The sequence below is a fragment of the Panonychus citri genome, unplaced genomic scaffold (genome assembly GCF_014898815.1).
Source record: "Panonychus citri isolate SS breed McGregor unplaced genomic scaffold, ASM1489881v1 Contig00109, whole genome shotgun sequence".
NCBI lineage: Eukaryota > Metazoa > Arthropoda > Arachnida > Trombidiformes > Tetranychidae > Panonychus > Panonychus citri.
Genome location: NW_026515514.1, coordinates 398314 through 418228, shown reverse-complemented (window position 1 = coordinate 418228; position 19915 = coordinate 398314). Strand labels below are relative to the sequence as shown.

General features: G+C 33.3%; 7 protein-coding genes across 9 annotated transcripts; 3 read left to right on the top strand and 4 right to left on the bottom strand.

The window, feature by feature from the left end:
* The first annotated feature begins 63 nt into the window (after positions 1-63).
* On the top strand, positions 64-2500 carry LOC128389673 (methylmalonyl-CoA carboxyltransferase 1.3S subunit-like). 2 transcript variants are annotated; one of them, XM_053349297.1, is made up of 2 exons: positions 64-1678; positions 1758-2500. In XM_053349297.1, exon 1 carries the CDS (start codon positions 278-280, stop codon positions 788-790), a length of 513 nt encoding a protein of 170 aa, XP_053205272.1. In that variant the 5' UTR covers positions 64-277; the 3' UTR covers positions 791-1678; positions 1758-2500. The 2 variants fall into 2 exon arrangements, with proteins under 2 accessions (XP_053205272.1, XP_053205271.1); XM_053349296.1 differs by having other exon boundaries at positions 1520-1678.
* Positions 2501-2933: 433 nt separating this feature from the next.
* Positions 2934-4703, top strand: LOC128389671 (uncharacterized). 2 transcript variants are annotated; one of them, XM_053349294.1, is made up of 2 exons: positions 2934-3384; positions 3722-4703. In XM_053349294.1, the coding sequence occupies exon 2, from the start codon at positions 3832-3834 to the stop codon at positions 4408-4410; it is 579 nt and encodes a 192-aa protein (XP_053205269.1). In that variant the 5' UTR covers positions 2934-3384; positions 3722-3831; the 3' UTR covers positions 4411-4703. The 2 variants fall into 2 exon arrangements, with proteins under 2 accessions (XP_053205269.1, XP_053205268.1); XM_053349293.1 differs by lacking the exon at positions 2934-3384 and having other exon boundaries at positions 3393-4703.
* LOC128389667 (nucleolar protein 56-like) lies at positions 4520-6668 on the bottom strand. Its single transcript, XM_053349289.1, has 2 exons — positions 5631-6668; positions 4520-5567 (listed from the first exon to the last, which is right to left on the bottom strand). Exons 1-2 carry the CDS (start codon positions 6540-6542, stop codon positions 4668-4670), a joined length of 1812 nt encoding a protein of 603 aa, XP_053205264.1. The 5' UTR covers positions 6543-6668; the 3' UTR covers positions 4520-4667.
* Positions 6669-6728: 60 nt separating this feature from the next.
* LOC128389670 (male-specific lethal 3 homolog) lies at positions 6729-8144 on the bottom strand. Its single transcript, XM_053349292.1, has 2 exons — positions 7706-8144; positions 6729-7603 (listed from the first exon to the last, which is right to left on the bottom strand). Exons 1-2 carry the CDS (start codon positions 8062-8064, stop codon positions 6922-6924), a joined length of 1041 nt encoding a protein of 346 aa, XP_053205267.1. The 5' UTR covers positions 8065-8144; the 3' UTR covers positions 6729-6921.
* Positions 8145-14150: 6006 nt separating this feature from the next.
* On the top strand, positions 14151-17076 carry LOC128389693 (cysteine--tRNA ligase, cytoplasmic-like). Its single transcript, XM_053349322.1, is given in 7 exon segments — positions 14151-14335; positions 14428-15648; positions 15710-15795; positions 15863-16140; positions 16143-16348; positions 16656-16799; positions 16860-17076. Coding segments are annotated over 7 exon segments (2145 nt in total). The 5' UTR covers positions 14151-14260; the 3' UTR covers positions 16995-17076.
* LOC128389692 (C-factor-like) lies at positions 17040-18094 on the bottom strand. Its single transcript, XM_053349321.1, has 3 exons — positions 17869-18094; positions 17454-17807; positions 17040-17376 (listed from the first exon to the last, which is right to left on the bottom strand). Exons 1-3 carry the CDS (start codon positions 17995-17997, stop codon positions 17152-17154), a joined length of 708 nt encoding a protein of 235 aa, XP_053205296.1. The 5' UTR covers positions 17998-18094; the 3' UTR covers positions 17040-17151.
* A 391-nt stretch (positions 18095-18485) lies between these two features.
* Positions 18486-19658, bottom strand: LOC128389690 (peptidase E-like). The gene has a single exon (XM_053349316.1). The coding sequence runs from the start codon at positions 19651-19653 to the stop codon at positions 18760-18762; it is 894 nt and encodes a 297-aa protein (XP_053205291.1). The 5' UTR covers positions 19654-19658; the 3' UTR covers positions 18486-18759.
* Positions 19659-19915: the final 257 nt, after the last annotated feature.

The window sequence follows — 19915 nt, the reverse complement described above, 5'->3', positions numbered from 1 at the left end:
GAAAAAATTAAATTATCTTGGTGATTATTATGAATTGTTTTGATTTAAGTGTTATTATTGTGAATATTTCGCCATCAAAATTGAGAATAAAACTTTTTGTGACTTTGAAACGGGCGGTTAACTTTGGCTCTTTTTGACTTTTTTCTGCTTCTTTTCGTCCTTTTGTCTCTTACCTCTGCCATCGGTGTATTTGCCTCATCAGCTGAATCATTGTCGATTTCATCTTTGTCCAATTATCAGTCCACTAGTGCCCGATTCTCAAAGGTTACACCAAACGATGACCTCACAAAAAACATTAACTCTTCCATACAGTTATGAAAAATACTCTACTGGGGTCAAGCAACATGAACCAGATGAATACTCAGATTCACTTAATGGGTCACCTTTTGCTACACTTGAGGCTGATTACAGTTCATTGACCAACTCATTAGGAGTCAATCAAGATGGATTAACTAAAGCTACTTTGTTCACTTCGGATAAAGATGGTTACAATTTCGAGTTTGGAACTAAACCTTATTATCGGTCAACCGGATCAATGGAATCCTCCAATGGAGCTGATGGTATTGTCGCTCCAATGCCTGGTGTTATCGAGAAAATTTTGGTCTCCGAAGGCGATACAGTTGAACCTGGAACCTCGTTGGTTGTTATGGTGGCCATGAAAATGGAATATATAATTAAAGCAAAGGCTAAATCGAAAGTGGAAAAGATCATGTTGAAAGCGGGTGAATGTGTTCAAAAAGGTTCACAATTAGTTAGATTGGTGAATCTAAACACTAATGAATATGATTAATTGTGGAAAAACAATTTTACCAAATTGAATTTTCATTATCTGATTTTTATATCAACCATTCAAAAACTATTAGCTTAATAGCTTAATAGCTTTCTTTTTTACAACAATCTGATCATTAATCAGAGCTAAACATGTAATCAGATTAACAGAAATTATCGGTTAGAAAACTAATATTATTATTGTCAAGATTGAGCATCAACCCCACTGACCTGTCCATCGATATGAAACCGACTAAAACATTGAGTAGAAAAGGTTAATTCAACTGGATTTATGACAACAATTCAATTAAATGAGCATGAGAATATTTATCAACAATTGTAATTATTTTCTATGTGAACCCAACAATCTTGTTTATCAAAGTGTAATTTAAATTAGTTTGGGGGAATCGCCATCAGCTGATTATTACCTTAATAAAGATTTGGAGCTCAGGTAATTGATCCTGATTTTTTTTCTTTTTTTTTCCTAGAAAATGATTTTCTCCGGATGAGAACATCTAATTGTTAACTGTAACAAAGTACATGACCTTGAGTAAGTATGATGAAATCGAGTAGGAATATTGGGTAAGGCTCAATTGACTGAGTTCGGCGTTTTTATTCAAAGCATCAGAAAATACCAAAGACGAAGTCAGGAAGAGATCGAACAGCAAAAAGATCTGGTTGCGGATAATTCTCACGAGTGTCGCCACAGTCGTTTTTCTCTTTCTATAATATTAGTCATTGGAATTTTTCTCATCAGTTTTGATTGAATCGTGCAAGTCACCGTATCAAATTTTGTCGTTTTGTTTTGTGACTTATTATTATTATTTTGTTAAGATTTTGTGATTGTGTTAGACAACATGGATTATAATATAAACGATTTCTTCAAATTCGCCAATGAAAACCCATTAGAGTGCGTAGTAATTATCTTCGTAATTTATTGATTGAACCTCACTTACTTATTTATTTATTTTTTATTTCTTTTTCATTAGGAATGATATTTATAGATTTACCTTAAACTCTGTGAACATCGGCAAATATCCCGAAATAAATCATTTAATTTTGGAATATCATAAGGAGCTTCGAGAATGTGCATCAAACATGGAACGGACATTGCGAAAGTACATTGTTTATCTCACTTGGGATGGACAAGAAGAGCCGTTTATCTACGACACCGAGAGAGATGATTTAAGTCAATTTGCTGAAAAGTTTGGCCTGGAGAAAGAAAAAATCAAAGAAGTGGTTGGTGAGATAAAGCCATGGAGTAAGATAGAAATTATTCCAAAGCCTATTGAAGTTGAGAATTTGATTCCTGCTAAGAAAAAAGATCTGCTTTCCAGCTTTATTTCCGTCGCATTCAATGCAATCCATTGCAATGAATCGCTTTTCGCTGTGGTTTTAATGGTTTTTGCCGTTATTATCGCTGTTATTTTGGCGATTTATCAAGAAAATATTTGTGCACTTTTCTCTAAGCCTAAAGTTACATTCCATCAACGGCCACACGTTGGAATTGGATACCACAGCGCTTTCCTCTAGTCAACTTACTTCTCGTTCTTATTTCACTAAAGCCTGATCAAGTGAAATCTTAAAAGAACCTCTGAGAATAAGTTATTTGTCAATTTTATTTATTTATTTATAAGATTTGAGACATTCCATACGTGGAAAATGTACCAATTAAAAGGAAATTAAAGACAATTAACTGTTGACATTGAAAATAAAAATTTTATCATGTTAATTAATTTGTTCAATTGAAGAGATTCAAAATAATCTATTAATATTTTGGTATTGAATTAATATTTCCAGTTGTAAAGAAAAAATTATAAATCAATTAACACTCAATGCGAATCAAAAAGTCAAATCGTCTTGAAATTTTGGTCACTTATTTCAATTTTTTGATTTAAGTATTATTGTCGGGATTATTTTATCAAAATTTTGAGTAAATTGAGGGTGAATTTTGGCCTTTTTTCTGCTTCCTTTCGTCCTTTTGTCTCTTACCTCTGCCATCGGTGTATTTGCCTCATCAGCTGAATCATTGTCGATTTCATCTTTGTCCAATCATCTGTCCAGTCCACTAGTGCCCGACTCTCAAAGGTTACACCAAACGACACACACACACACACATAAAAATACTCTACTGAGGTCAAAATGGACCAGTTAACGAATCAGATTCGTCTGATGGATAAGCTTTTGCTACACTTCAGACTGATTACGATTCATTGACCAACTCATTAAGAGCAAAGAGTAATAGGTTTTTTTTACAACAACCTGATCATTAATCAGAACTAAACATGTAATCAGATTACAAGAATTATTAGTTTCAGAAAACCTTTACATATTACGTATTATTATTGTCACGATCGAGCATCAACCCCACTGACCTGTCCATCGATATGAGACCGACTAGAAAATTGAGTAGAAAAGGTTAATTCAACTGGATTTATGTCGATATTACTAATCCTATTGTCCATTTAATATCAATTAAATGGCGACGAATCTATTTATCCACAGTTGCAATTATTTTCTATGTGAATCCAAACTTGTTTATTAAAGTGTAATTTAAATTAACTTGGGAGAATCGCCATCAGCTGATTGTTACCTTTAGAAAGATTTGGAATTCAGGTAATTCATTCTGATTTTTTTCTTTTTTTTCCTAGAAAATGATTTTCTCTAAATGAGAACATCTAATTGATTAATGTTTTCTAAATGTTGATCAATTTGAAACGTTTAGTTAAAAATATTCTTTTAATTGTGATCATCTTGTTAATCATCTTTATTGTTTACTTGAATTGTGTTTCTTTCTTTGTCTCTGATTCCATTGATTTTGATGGTTTGTCACTTAAACATCACAATCTAAATGTCACTGGATTGGGTCGGTTGATTGTTCCAAACATTGTTCACCTTATACAATTTGATAATCCATTCATTTCGTTCATTACCTTTCTTTGTATTAAAGCAGCGATTAAGTTTCAATCACCTGATGTTTTGATTATCCACACAAATGAGAAACAATTAAATGGTAAATATTGGGATCGCCTGAAGGAAAATGAACAAATTCAAGTTGAAAAGATGGTTAAACCAACGGAGATCTTTAATTTACCTTTGGCTCATGTTTATCATTCTAGTGATGTTGCCCGATTGATTGTTCTCATGAAATATGGTGGAATTTATATTGATAGTGATTTACTTATTTTAAAAGATTTAAACTCATTCCGTCGGTTTGAATGCTCAATTGGTTGGCCTGAGAATGAGTTCATTGGAAATCAGCTGATTATTGCTCATAAAGATTCAAGATTCATCAAGAAATGGTTCCAATCTTATAAATATTACAATGGATCAAGTTGGTATTTCAATGCAGGCCAATTACCGACCCAATCGATACTCAACTCTAACCCTGAATATGTTCATCGGGAAACTAAATCATTTGGTGTCGCTCCTGAAATACTTTACTTATATTCATCTGTAAATAACAAATCCGATTGGATTGATAAATTTCACACAATCCATTTACTGGAGAGACATCGTTCATATTTGATTCCAAGTGATTCAATCAGATATTTCAACGAATTCAATATTAAATCTTATAATAAGACTTTCGGCTCAATGGCGAGAGATATTTTATTTGACTCGCCTCGTTTGATAACTTGATTTAATCAATTAGACGGATAGTCTTCAATATGTCAATTTATTCATCTCATGTTAGTGATTAAGTGAACCGATATAAAAAAAAAATGGATAAATATTGAAATGGACAAAATTTGCTGTTTTCAAACAAAATGTGTATTTTTACAGATTATGCAACATTGTCTACATAATGATAGCTCCCAAAATAATGTCAACCAGAATTATTCATATACTCAATTCTCAATGAGATCGATGTCTTTTTAAAATAAAGGTCAATCATTTCAGGCTTCCTGTAACTTTTGTTTCTTTTTCTTTTTCTTTTTGGCACTGAGAGTCTCTTCGACAAGAGATTCGTCATTTGCAGCCATTTCGTCACTTTCGGAGAATTTTTTCTTCTTATTCGATTTACCAAAATTGTCTTCTTCAATTTGATCAACATCATCTTCTCCTCCAGCTTTACGTTTCTTTTTCTTTTTCTTAGCGCTTTCGGTTTCAATTTGTTCAGTGGTATCATCTTGAATATTGGGTAAACCATTTTCGTCTTCGGTGTTCGCAAGATTTTTCTTCTTCTTCTTCTTTTTCTTCGAACTTGATTCCTGGTCAATTTCCATCTCTTCTTGGTGGCCATTCTCTTCATCTCCACCTTCGGGATCATGTTTCTTTTTCTTCTTTTTCTTTTGTTGCTCAACGCCTTCTCCTTCACCAGTTTCCATCGCTGAAACAGTTTCATCGAATTCAGCTTTGATTGCAGCTTCTTTCTTCGCCTTCTTGGCCAGTTTTCTTGCTCTTTTATCGGCAAGTATTTTCGCTTTTTCACTGGCCTCAGTCATGACATCAATGTTCTTTTTAGGAACAGTTCCATTCTCGTAGAATTGAAGTCTCTCTTCAACTTGATCTTTTAATGTTGATCCGAACACATCGGCTGGGGTATCATTGAAACAATCAATTCGGGAGGCAATGGAACACTTATTAGCAAGGAATCTAGAAATACGACCTTTATTTTTCGTTCCCGCTCTGGAAATAAAACCTGAGTGGAAAAGTAGTCCATGTTTCGGAGTGTTACCACGTGTCTTTAAAGCTCTAAACAAGGCCTTTTCAGCTCCTAAAATCTGAACAGTTGATGCGGGATATTTTGCGAGATTGATCAAACTACCAGCATGGGAAATAAGTCGAGCTCCAACCTATTGAAAGAAATTATTTTTTTTTAATAAGAATTAAAACGATTGGTTGACCGAAAAACTTACCGTTTCTCCGATGAGAGCGGATAGATTAGGAGCCACGTTGTGCATACGACTTTGAAGATATTCCATTAATTGTCGCCGATATTCAACAAGATTAATAACCTTAGATGAGAAACTTGAAATGTTAATAAGATCTATTGGGGCGATATCCATACCCATAGAGCTCTTAGCAGCACTTATAATATGATTAACAGTTTCTTCATTTTCAATTAGCTTTTTCAATTCTTCTGAAATCACCGTATCATCCATTTGTTTACGGTCACCTAATAATCGAGCAACACGAGCGTAAAGATAGTTATCATTAACTGTTTTTACTAATTCTGGGAAATGATAGGAATACCATTCCCTTAGTCTCATGGAAAAAGTGTTGATATCTTTATCTAATTGATCCAATAAACTTATACTTTGGATAATCATGTTATCAGCTCGATTAACATTAAACTTTACTTTGCTTCTGGAAAAAGATCGGGCCAAACCAGCTTCAGATGTTTCAATGGCGGCTTTTGCTGATACTCCAAGTAATTTATCAGAATGTAGACGAATTCCTCGCAGAAGCTCAGGAATAATTCCTGTATGTTGACAATTAACATAAGGAAATTTTTCTTGAATAGCAGTTCCAATTTTAGGATCAGCAACACCTAAATTCATTTTACTTTTTCCATGTTTCTCCAAGAAAACCAGTAAATCTTCATGTAGATAACCTTCTGACAAAGCTAACATATTTTCCAATGAACTTACTCCAGTCTTGAAGGGTGAAAAAGAAATTAATTTAACCATATTCTTAAAATTGTTAAATTGTAAAGATGCTTTTTCCACTTTGGGTACACTTGAAGCAATTTCTTCATATTGTTCAACCTTGAACAAAGCGTAACCCACCGCATGTTCAAAGAGAACGTTCAAATGGGCAACAACCATCACAATTACAATATTAATTAAACAACAATTTAATCAATTAATTAGAACAAAAACCAAAAGAGAAACAATTAAATCCAAACAACAATTGGAGAAACCAAACACATTTCCGAATTCACTTTACCCCAACAACCACGTTTTTCCAGCTCTTCAAATTTATAGAAAATCAAAAGTGGCGGTAACTTTGAATTTCGTTTTCTTCCAATTCGATTGATTGGAAATTTATTTCAATTTGGAATTTCAATTTCAAAATAAATTATTAACAAAAATTAGAAATTTAAATGAGACATTAGATGAAGGTGAAGATGTTCAGTTGTACAGATGAGCTTTTGTTTGTTTGTTGTTTTGGTTTTGGTTTTGGTTTTGTTGGTTTTTTTTTGGTTTAATCGTTTTTCATGAAATTTGATTTATTTTTGTTGAGAAATGAAATGAAATCTTGAAATAATTTGTGTAGGGCATTTGATTGTTTCTTGGTGATTCCTGGTGTGACTATGAAGAATTCAGGTAGAACAACTAGAAGACGAAGTAAATGAATAAATCCATAGATTGAAGTCATCTCGAGATTTTTGTGTTTCTTTAAGGTTAATAGTTGAGTTTTCTCACATGAATAAAGTAAATGGTCAGAAAGTAAAGAATTGAAATATTTTTCCATTGAGTAAACAAATTCTTTGAAAATATATTGTGATTCCTTTTTGGCGATTGAAGTTCGGGTTCGTGTTGTTATACTACAATTGTTAATTCCATCACCAAAATCAAAATGTTCAGATAAATATTTATCTAGAATCATTTTAACCGTTACCTTAACGGGTAAATTGTGACACTTTCCTTTACCATCAACCTTTTCTGCATCATCTTCCAATATCTTTTTCAAATCATCAGGTAATTGCATGAATGTTGGTTGAAGTAATGGTCCATCATCATGTTGAGATGATTCAGAATTATTGTTTTCACTATTTACATCTGATTTACCATTAGATTCATCACTGTAACTGTTTAAACCATCAACATCTCCACCAGATTTAACCATTTTCCCATCACCTTGACTATCCTTTTTTTCATTGTCACTAAAAGAGAATAAAAAAAAAAGGTAACAACAGGGTAAAAAGATGAACAACTAAACAACATTGATTAAACTTTAATCACAGAAAATCAATCAATTTACTTACTTATTATTCTCACGAGGTAAACTAACAACAACCTCTCTAATTATAGCGGGTATTTTATTGAGTTTCAATTTTTTACCTTTCAACGGTTCGGCAGCAATTTCAGCCAATTGTCTTTGTAAAGTTCTGTTCTCTGGATTATCCTTAAGAATATTACATTCGGCAACATGTCGATCCCATGATGAATTCCAACCATAAAAGTGAACAAGATATTCAGCAGTTTTCCTACTTTTAGAATCTTTCTTAACACAACATTCTAATATTTTACTATCATAAAGAACTTTCGCTTTATTTGGATCAGGTTCATAGCAAAGAACCTTCTCACCTTCACTGAAATTAAATTTAAAAGCTCTGGATGACATGGTAATTAAAAGAAACAAAAGATTCCAATTAAATTAAAAAAGAAAAACACTTTTCATTAACTTTTTCTTTTCGTCTTTGTTTCTCTTTGTTTATTTTTCATCACGCATGACAAATGCCTTATGCATTTTCGTCTTCAGGGTGTTCCTGAAGACACCGAACTAATCGTTCAGTTTACATTTACTTTCTTTCTTAACAATAATTTCGTAAATATCGATTAAATCTTTGCTTTTCTTATTAAGATTCTGATTGTTTGTTAAGTCCCATTCATCATTCCAATGAGCTTGGGTACTTTTACATTGATTTAGATAATGAGTGAATGATCTCTTTTTGTTCTTGAATCTGTCAATATTTTGTGTAAGGATTAATATCTTCGAGATTATGATGACAATTCTCTTTAATCCAACTCCATGGATGCTATTGTATATCTTTTCCATTTTCCTAGGGAAGAAGAGGGTGTAGATCGATGGTGCTCTGGATTGTATGATAATTTGATCGATTTTTTCTGCTATGTGTTCTTGAATGTCCTTGCTGAGGTTAATCTTATTGTTGATTTGGATTGTTTGTGTCGGGTTTTCAGGTAAATTTCTGTCGAGGGTTGAGCTGGTCCAGGTATAGATTGAATTGTGTTGTTTTAACATACTGATTATAACTTTTGTACTTTCTGAGTTCGGGAATTTGGTGATTATTTCTGGAAGCTGGTAATTTATTCGACTGTTTTTATGCTTGTTGATTAGCATGAAGAGAGCAACAAGTACAGTCTTGTTATTACTCGAATTTGTCTCATAAACTACATTGTCTTCATCAAGAGAGAAACGATTATTCTTAATTTTGATGTAAACATGATTTAGAGATGATTGATTGCATTTCCTATGCCAAAATTCCTCCATTTGTTCATTTTCAGGTGGGTCAAAGGTACGTTTTTTTGTGAAGAGTTCAAGAATTGGCCATTCTTCACGTTGTTGATGATTCCGATAAAGCGCCTCCACTATCGACTGGATCCACACTGCCACCGGATTCACAATTCTGAATATGATTATTGGTACCCAATTTGAAACTGCTTGATTTAACCCAAGTAAATTTTTGAGTTTACGATTTACTATTTTTTGAATAGTGTTGATGAAGTTTTGGTAGTTGTTATTCCTGTATAAGGCATGGGGCCCAAGGTGATAGAGCATTGGTGTGTAATATGCTGATAAAATCATCCTTTGGTAATGAACAGGAAGTTGATTTACAACTTTGATTTGAGTGGTGATTTTGGAGGTAAATAAATTTGTTAAGACTGATAGGCTCGACTCATGGAGTGAGTAGGTGACAATTTTACCTACAATCTTCTCAGTCTGGATATTCGATTTGGCAAAAAACTTCGTTTTTCTCTGGTTGATGGTGAGATTTATCAGTGATAGTGATTCAACTGCAATTTTTAGATGAGATTCTTTGTTTTCATTGTTGCTGAGGATGAGCATGTCATCCGCAAATGCTACCGCTTGTACACCTTGTTGCTTCATATGACGAATTGCGAAATTTAAACCAATTACAAAGAGGATTGGGCCCAATGATGATCCAGCTGCCGTACCCACATCATCTCTTTTGTACCATACTTGGTCCTTGGCTTTGTAGCGAAGAGTTCGATTCTGATGAAATGATTTTATTAAGGAGAGGGTACCCGAATCAACATGATCTTTAAGTTCTGAGTAGACTTTTTCTAGCGATACATAGTCAAAAGCTTTGGTCGCGTCGATTGAGATGATGATACCATGATCAAGGTGTTTACATATCTTTATATGAAGATCATTGCCATTGAGTGACTGTTGATATGCGAATTGCGTTTGTGGAATAAGAATTTCGGGAAGCACTTTCTGGACCCTTTTGGTCAAGATTTTGTCGAAGATCTTTAAGATAAACCCAGAGATTTTTATTAGTCGTAAGCTGCCATCAGGTTTCGGTATGTAATGGGCTCCAAAGATTTTCACAGCTTGAGGTATGATGCCCACTTGGAACGATTTCTGTATTGCCAATGTAAGAATACTTTTATTTTCAGACCAAAACTTCTTCCATGTTTTCAAGGAGAATTCATCAGCGTTACCAGAAGTTTTTTTGAAGCTCATCGACGAGATCGACAATTTTTCTAACTCACTGAGATCTGATCGATACCCTGATTCTAGTTCTGGAGTAATCTGTTCTTTACTGTAGCTGCTGAGATCAGGTTCAGAGTCTTTCTTGAATTTTTCTTTCCCTAATATTTTCTTAATCAGATCCCACTGTCTCGAACTATCATTTCTAATTTTGAAAAGATATTTAATTGTTCCTATTTTTTTTCCTATTCTGAGTCTAGTACATTTAGCTTCAAGTTGTCTAATTATCTCCTTATCTATTCTGGCTCTTTTCATTCTTTGAATTTTCGTTCTGAGTCTTCTGATTCTCCTATTTGTAGTCATTTCCTGTACATATTTATTTTTTGTATTTTTCTCCTGAAAGCTATGAACTTGCTTGAAAAATTCAATTGGATCATCTAGTCTGAATTTTAGTTTGTACTCTGTCATGTATGTAACTTTTTTTATCTTACTAATATCTATGAATGGAGGTTGAAGAGGAACTTTTAATGAGAATTTCCTGTGATCTGTTACTAACTCGCCTAATTCTAACTGAATATTCTTAACATTAGAAATGAGTAGATCAATCCATGAGCGCATTATAACTAATCTGGTGTTGTTATGTTGAAAGGTGTAGTTGTCGATCGTGGGTTTATTGATCACCTCCATTCTATGATGAATGATGAAGTTTGCAATTTGGTTGGAACAATCTCTATGAGTCGATTTCAGGGACCACAGTGGATCTTCGCAATTGGCATCCATGACAATCAGGATTGGTAGATGAGCATATGAGGCAACAAGTTCAAGAAAGCTTCGGACATTTGACTGTTGATTGAGATGGGCTATGTAGCCTCCAACGATCACTAATTGTTTTTTTTGATGAATTATGATGGAGATTATACAGTTTTTAACACTATTGTCACTTGAATACACTTTTATATCTGGCGATGTGATTAAAATTGTCTGATCATTTATGATGAGGCCTCTATTAACGTAGTTCACGGCCTTTAGTCTATTTGCCTCTACAAGCACCAAAACTGTACTTTTTGAGTTTAAAGTGCTTTTGATGAGGTTTTCCGTTGTCTCTCTTTCTTTACGAGCGTTTAAATAGATGAGGTCGATCCTCTGATCGCAGGAACCATTCATATTTGATATCATGAATCTTTGCCGCCTTGTTGATTTGTTTTTTAATTATTTCACAATTAGACGAATTTGATGTGTGAGGTCCTTTACAATGGTAACATTTTGGTGGATTCACACATTGATTTGTGTGGATTTGCGAACAATTTACACACCGAGGAATACAGTTTTCATGGGGTCGTCGAATTATTTTTAAACAGTTACACATGTGAATATCGAAATCATCATAGACTTGGTAAGTTTTTCCCATGAAGTGAATGTAGCCATCATTGTCAAGTATCAGGTCACGATTTGATTGGCTGATGTTTAATTTGATGATAACAAAATTTTCAACCAGTTTAATGTCGGATACAAATGTTTGTCTATCCCTGGATAACTTATTCGATGTTAGAATATTGTTAAGCACTAAAGTAAAGGAAATTTTTACTGGAGGTGGAGATTTGAAGTAGATTGTGGAGGGTGTAGGCTCAAACTCATAAAGAGTGTAGTCTGGGAAGAAACGATCAATAATTGAGTAAATCTCAACTCTGGTTTCAAGGGACACAGGACGAATTTCCACTCTACCGTTTTTTCTCAGCCTGATCGTTGTAATTCTGTTTGATGAGTCAGGTAAAGTTGTCATGAGAAACTGTATGAATGCTGAGTAGTCAGTGACGCCAGACAGTTCAATTTGAAAAGATAAACTTTTATCACTTGTTGGAGTTGCTTTATGCCACCCAAGTCTGAGAGCTTGGAGTTCTCTCAATACTTTTACCATTGACATTGCTGTTTCTGTAAGAACGAAGAAGAAGAAGAAGAAAAGAGATATGTGAATGATGAAGAGGTTGTAAGAATGTTGAGTCATTAAGCTTGTTTTGAACTTTGTCCTTAATTAGTTGCAAGAGTTAATTGTTAAGAAATTTAATTACTAGGAAATTTAATTGTTAATTGTTAATGAGAAATGGTTAATGAGAAATGGTTAATGAGAAATGGTTAATGATTGTTTTTATGATATTTTCTTTTCTAATTGTTTTTCTTACTGTTTCTTGTTAATTTGTGAGAGTGTTTAATTGTTTGGTTAGTAAAAGTCGAGAGTAAATTGTTAGGATTGATTGTTGTTGTTAGTAATCTTTTAGTTATTCATGAAGAATAATTTCACTTCTAAGTGTTATGTTCCTAATTGCTTCAGCCGAAGGATAGGGATTAGAGTTAAAGGATTAATTGTTAGAGATTAATTATTGTTAATTGTTAATAGGCTTTTGGTTCTTTGTGAAGGGTTTAGTTTTCAAGGAGATGTGAATTGTTTGAAGCAATTTAGGGATTAACTCTAAGCCATTATAACTTTGTACTGAAAGTTTCTTCTTTCAAGTTCAAAGAGCAATTTTTCTTGAAATTTTAAACATTTGTTTTCAAAGGCATTTTCTCCTCGCTTAAGACAATTTGGGCACTGCCACTTATGTGGTACATCTTTTATCGGGCAGGTTTCATGGACATGATCTTTGTCTCCACAATACGGACAAATACTAATTTGTGTACACTTATTGGCATTGTGACCAAAGCGAGTGCAGCGTTTACACTGTTTGATGTCAAAATGGTCAACAACTCGAGCACGTTTATATCCAACAGAGATTAGACCATCATGAGCCTCCAACCATTCTCGAAGTGCAGGATCGATTTCAATTATTATGTCGTAGAATCGCCCATTTCGATAATAATGCTTAATGTTGACTTTCCAACATTTCTTCCATTTATTTTTCATTACCAATCTCTGTATCCATTGAGCGATATTGTCTTCACAGAATTTGACTGAGAGAATTTTTATTTGTGGGTCATGAATGGGTGGAATTTTGGTGTCCCATTCAGGTTTAACCTTACGAATGTAGTTGAATATCTTTGAGCGATCAGAAACACTTGAGCACTTAATTTTGGCGGAATCAAAACCAGGAGTGACTTCTTCCGCTGTACCAATATCTTCCATCGCTTCTTCCAAGAGATTTTCTACTTGATCAGTTGTTAATTCACCCAATTTTCTATTTAACTGGTTTTTCAATCCAGGAATCTTCACAATTATTGTGTGATGAATTGTCAGGTGAGACACATTAAACCAGGTAGGCGGTGGACCTTGATGAGTATTGTAAGGCACTGAGAGAAGGTTCTTGATTTGATTATTAGATAAATCTTGTATTTCAATCGGCTGCATCTCAATATCAGGTTGTGTCGATTGTTCTTGGATTGACAATAATCGATCAGTGAATTTGACCAGGTCGAGTATTTCATTTTCTTTAAGGCCATTTACAAAACGAGTATCTTTCACTGCCTCTTGCAAGGTTTTTATTATTGGAAAGGCAATAAGCTCCGTGTTGATAGTATCAATATTTAAATTCGTGTTTTGATGAGCTTCAACGTAATCCTTAACTAAAGCAAATTTCGCTCGTTTGGAGACCTTTTTATCTTTCACTGTTGAAGGAGAAAAATTTGCATTTAAATATTGGATTTTAAATATTAGATTGTTAGGTATTCGTTTATTTTATTTATGAAGTTTGTTCGGTATAATTTGTGTTCGGTATTGAGACTTTTAAATATCTAGATTTACTTACATTTTCTGAGGTCAGGAGCTGACACTTGAATTTGGTTGTTTGAAGACATTTTTATATCACAATCAGTCTAGTTTTTTAACAGTAAGGTTGCTAGTCACTAATTTAATGATTTAGCACAAAAGTAAAGGGAATTTTTGATGATTATCATGAAAAAGTTCCAAATTTTCAGGAGCACAAAAAAAAGCGACTTTTCTTCAGTTTATCAAAAGTTGAAATTCGAATCCACCAGATGTCGCGGTTGAACTAAATTCTCTTTGGAATTTTTTTTCTATCAAATGTTAAATCAACAATGTTGATGTGGTTGTTTTGAATTCTTCCGGTTTTTTTTGATAGATTTTTATTTATTTATTTATTAAATTGGTTAATTGTTGTGGTTTGGATTAGAGTTAATGGTTATCATGGAGAAGGAGCATCAGGAGAGAAGAGAGAAATTAGTAATCTACAATTCAATTTCTCGAAAAAAGGTTGGTTGAAATTGTTTATTTCGTTTTTATTGTTTTTCCTCATTTTGATTGTGTTGTTGATTTTTTTTCTGTATTTTCTGTTTCGGTTTTAGGAGAAATTTATCACTCAAAAATCAGGACTGATACTTTGGTATAATTGTGGACCTACTGTTTATGATTCTTCTCATATGGGCCATGCTCGTTCGTATATATCGTTAGATATAATTAGGCGGATATTGGCTCATTATTTTGGTTACCGTATTGATTATGTCATGAATATAACAGATATTGATGATAAGATTATTAGAAAAGCTCGTCAACTTTATCTATTTGATACGTACAAATCAGAAGTGACCTGTGGTAATCATAGTGCCTCAGCATTTGATGAAGATATTAAGAAAGCCATTGCTGCTTACGAAACTAAATACACCAAAGAAGATGATCCAGATAAAAAAGCTATGATGAGTCGACTATTAGAAGAATGTAAAACTAATCAATCACAAAGTACCGAGGAAACTATTAATATATATAAGGAAATTCTCTATGACTATTTGGACAATCAACGTGGGTCTACAGTTACTGACAATGAAATATTTACTAATGTTCCTCGTAAATATGAAGCCGAATTTTTTGACGATATGAGAAATTTAAATGTCATGGAACCTGAAACCTTAACTCGTGTCAGCGAGTATGTACCCCAAATTGTTACTTATATTGTAAAAATAATTTCCAATGGATATGCTTACGAGTCCAATCAGTCAGTCTACTTTGATACGGCTAAATTCAGTTCATCATCTAAACACAATTATGCTAAACTTTCACCTGAATCTGTTGGTGATAATAAAGCACAAAGTGAAGGAGAAGGAGTTTTATTTTCTGGTATCCAGGATAAAAGGCATCCAAATGATTTCGCCCTATGGAAAAAATCAAAACCCGGTGAACCTTCATGGGACAGCCCTTGGGGTAAGGGAAGACCTGGTTGGCATATTGAATGTTCAGTTATGGCAAGTGACACTCTTGGAAGTACTTTAGATATTCATTCTGGTGGTTGTGATCTAAAGTTTCCTCATCACGATAATGAGATGGCTCAATCGGAAGCATATTATGATACTGGTGATAATTGGGTTAATTATTTCCTGCACACTGGCCATTTAACTATCTCTGGATGTAAAATGTCAAAGTCTTTAAAAAACTTCATCACAATCAACGATGCATTGAAAAAACACTCTTGGCGACAATTAAGATTAGCCTTTTTACTTCATGCTTGGAATGCTACCTTAGATTATGGAGATACAACTATGAGAGAGGCTTTGGCGTTCGAAAAGTCATTAAATGTAAGTTAATGAGAAGAATATTAATCAGATGATACAATTAACTCTTATTTTCTTGTTTTAGAAATTTCTTTGGTCAATCAAATGGACTTTGATTAACTTGGATTCATCGGACAAGTTTTCATCTAAAGAAACAATTTTATCGCAAAGGTTTAGTTTTTTTTTCTTCAATTTCTCAGATCGATTTTTAATTTTTATCAATTTTAACTCATTTCAGACTTGAGGAAACCAAACAACGTGTTGAAAATTTCATATGTGATAATTTCAATACTGTAAAGTCACTTGAATGTGTAAACAATTTAATCAGTGCAACTCGAGATTATTTGAAAGATGATCTTAGTCCAAATAGGAAAATTTTACTGGATGTCACTCATTATATATTTGATTTGATGAAAGTTTTTGGTGCTTGGGAAAAAGATACAAAAGCGGAATTGACCTCATCTTCAATGGTTATCGAAGAGGTAATTTTACCTTTTATCAGTGAGATAGTTAATTTCGACAAGAGATGCGACAAATTGGTTTGGATAAAAAAGAAAACGATATTATAGTAAAATGTGACAAACTGAAAGAAAATTTAGTCAATCTTGGAATCCAATTCACGGAGGAAGAAATTTCAGGAAAAATGTCCACAACAATTAAAGTTGCAGATAGAGAGACTCTTCTAAAAGAGATTGAAAAGATGAAAAAAACATTCGATGAAAACGTAAGTTCTATTAAAACATTTTTCCATGAGAATCAACAGAATAATTGAATCTATTTTATTTCTTCTACTAGGGTTTACCATCGATGGACAAAGAAGAGGCGATTCTACCTTTTGTTCAGGTTATTGCGAATTTCCGACAAGAGATGCGACAAATTGGTTTAGATAAAAGGACTCTGTTATTATGGTAAAATGTGATCAGTTAAGAGAGAAGTTGGTTGATCTCGGGGTTGAATTAGAAGATGATATTTCTATTTTAGAGAAAATGTTTACATTGTTTCGAATAATGGACAGGGAGACTCTTAAGAAGCAAGAAGAAGCAGAAAAACTCGAAAAGGAAAGAAAGAAAAAAGAACTCGAAGAAGCTCAAAAGGCTAAAGATGCTAAAAAATCAATACCACCGACACAATTATTCATCAACCAAACAGATAAATATTCAGCATTTGATGAGAAAGTAAGTAGACTAATAAAATGGACTCACAGTAAATTAAAAATTCATCTTTTTATTTTCCAGGGTTTACCAACTCTTGACATCGAAGGAAAGCCGATCAGTAAATCAGCGCTTAAGAAATTGATCAAATTATACGAACAACAAGAGAAAAAATATGAAGAATATCTCAAAAGTTCCAAAGGAAATATTAAAGTTTAAAACTAAATCTCAATTGAAAACTAATAACTTATAACATTAATCGAATTAATTGAGAATTAAAACTTTTTTTTATTCTTTTGAATCCTTTACCAACGTGCGAAAATAAGTAATTAATGTATAAATCGAATCAAATGAATCTCAAAATGCTTCGAATTGATTACCAGGGCAAAGTATCACCATTAAAAGAGAGAAAAGATCCTGTTGAATTGATGTCGAGCTTTCGAATCACTTGAATCATCTGAGAAATGCTTTGATCGACCTTAAGATGAGCCTTCGGTCCTCCCATGTCAGTAACGACCCACCCTGGGTGAAGAGCGATGCAACTGATTCCTTGTTGTTTCAAGTCTTCGGCCATACATTTGGTCACCATGTTCAGTGCAGCCTAGAAAACGATCAATTTCAAATGTTAATTGAATGGAAAACCTGATCAAGATACTAAATTGCGACTAATCAACTTACTTTACTTGTTTTGTAAGGATACATTCCCCCTGTGCTATTAGCGATGCTCCCGAGCTCTGAAGAGATGTTGACAATTAATTTAGCCTGTGAAGGTTTAATCAGTGGAATTAATTTCCGTGCGAACATCAAAGGAGCGACAACATTGACCTCAAAATTTTCCATCATATCTTTAGGCTCAACAACGTCAAGGTTTCCCCTTAGAGCGATACCAGCGTTGTTGATTAGGAGATCCAGACCTTTGTCTCCAACGATACTTGCGATCTTTTCATAACTTTGATCGTATTTTGAATAATCTCGAACATCTAATTCGATAATTGTAACATTTTCGTTCGCTGATGATACTTGAGTTAATTCCTAGAACAATTAAACTTTAGATTATTTACCTGATCAATTGTGAAAAAGAAATGAGACTCACCTGAGCATTACCAGGATTTCGACAAACGGCGATAATTGTCTCGACTTTTGGCTCATAATTAACAAATTGTTTGACGAATTCCAAACCGAGCCCTCGATTAGCACCAGTGATTAAAATCGAACGAAACATTTCTGATAATTAAAAGGAACCAAACAAATTGAGATAAACAACAACTGAGAATTTAAATGATCAACATCGATTCTTTTTCATCTCGATTAATCAAGTAGATAAAAAAAGTTCGATTATTTTTCTTTTAATTGTAACAAAAATTAGATGGAAAATCGATTGTCATTTAAAACATTCCAATCGATGTTCAGACCGTGAACAGAATTTCAATTGAATAAAACGTTGGGATAATAACTCGAAAGTTCTAATCGATGAACTTTCAATAGAAAATTTTAATCTCTTCGAACTGAATAACAATCTCGAAAATTCCGATCAACTTTCTAAACGATAATAAGACTCATGGTAATTCTGAGAAAATATTGAAACTTTTTCTCTCTTTTTTTAACAACATAAACTTAAAGATCTTTGAATAAACAAAAAGTGATTAATTCCCATGAAACTGTTTAATCTAATCAATAGCTAATTAACTAACAGGATAAAAAGCAGAAAAATCAAACGTTCAAAGGTATTTAATTGTATCAACAGAAACAAGATAATTATCAGAATTTATCTGGAATCTCTGGTTAATCATTTAATTAGAGGATCTAATTAGTGTTTAACATAAGCAACCAAACTAATCGTTATTGTAGTCGATTGAAATTCTGATGAATAATCACCAGATTGACCTGATTGTTTCCAATTTAATTGGTAGCGTTGATTTGGATGTAAGACAAATGTTTATTTCGAAAGTTATTGATCTAATTTGATATTCTGTTAATCAACTGATTAAGAAAAGATATCAAGTTGTTTCCAATCACTTTGTTTCTCTTCCATGGGATATTCCAGAATCTCAGGTTTCTTTGAATTTTTAACCTTCTTCCAAACCTTAACGGTAAGTGGAAGATATTGAGGTAATTCAGTTCGAAAGAATTGAAATTTTCCATTTTCAACCTTGATTCCAGTTCCTTCGGGAAGAGCGACAATTGACCTTTGTTTAACTTCAAAAGCTTCGTTGAGTCGGGTTATCCGGGATTCCCCATTGATATTAGGAATTGTGGCCTCGGTGTAATGAGGGTTAAGATTATACGGGAAAAGATTCAAAGCCGAATCAGTGGAAGGCCAAATAACGGGCATATCATTAGTCGTTCCAATATCAACACAGGCCACATTAGAACCAGCCGACCAGCCGATATAAGGTATTCCATCCTCAAGAATCCGTTTTCTGATGATAGAGATTAAATTGTTTTCCTGAAGTTTGTAGAGTAAATTAAAAGTATTTCCACCACCGATACAAATGACCTGAGCGCTATTCACGGCCTGGACCATATCCTCGACCTCATGAATTCCTTGAATCTTATATCTATCCAAAGCCTTGGAAACTAAATTCTTATATTCATCCCATGAAATAGTAACACCAGCAAAAGGGATAAACAAAATTGTCTCAACACTGGAACCAAGAAAATCGTTGACAATTGATTTACTCCATTCAAAGTAAGACTGGCCAAAGAGCGTTGAATTGGACAATAACAATAACCGTCTCTTCATTGTGACAACAATTAACAAACAATAATAATAATAAACGAACCAAAAGTAAATCAAGTTTAATTGTTTTCCAAAAATTGAATGAAAAAAAAACAAAACAAAATCAAAAGCACTCAAAATGATGAGACTGATTTTCATCTGAGTGTTGCCATTGGCAACGACAAATCGATCAATTCAATTTCATCTAATCATCAATTAACTGTAGAAATCAATTTAATTGGACAATGTAATCAAAATTATTACGAAAATCAGCTAATTGTGATTAGATTGCGAGAATTGAAAATGTTAGTCAATAGATGTAGCTCATGATTCTCAATGTTAAGTTACCATGTAATTGGAATTGTAATTGTGTTTGTTGATCTTTAATCTTTATTATGATTAAGTTAATTAATGAAAGAAA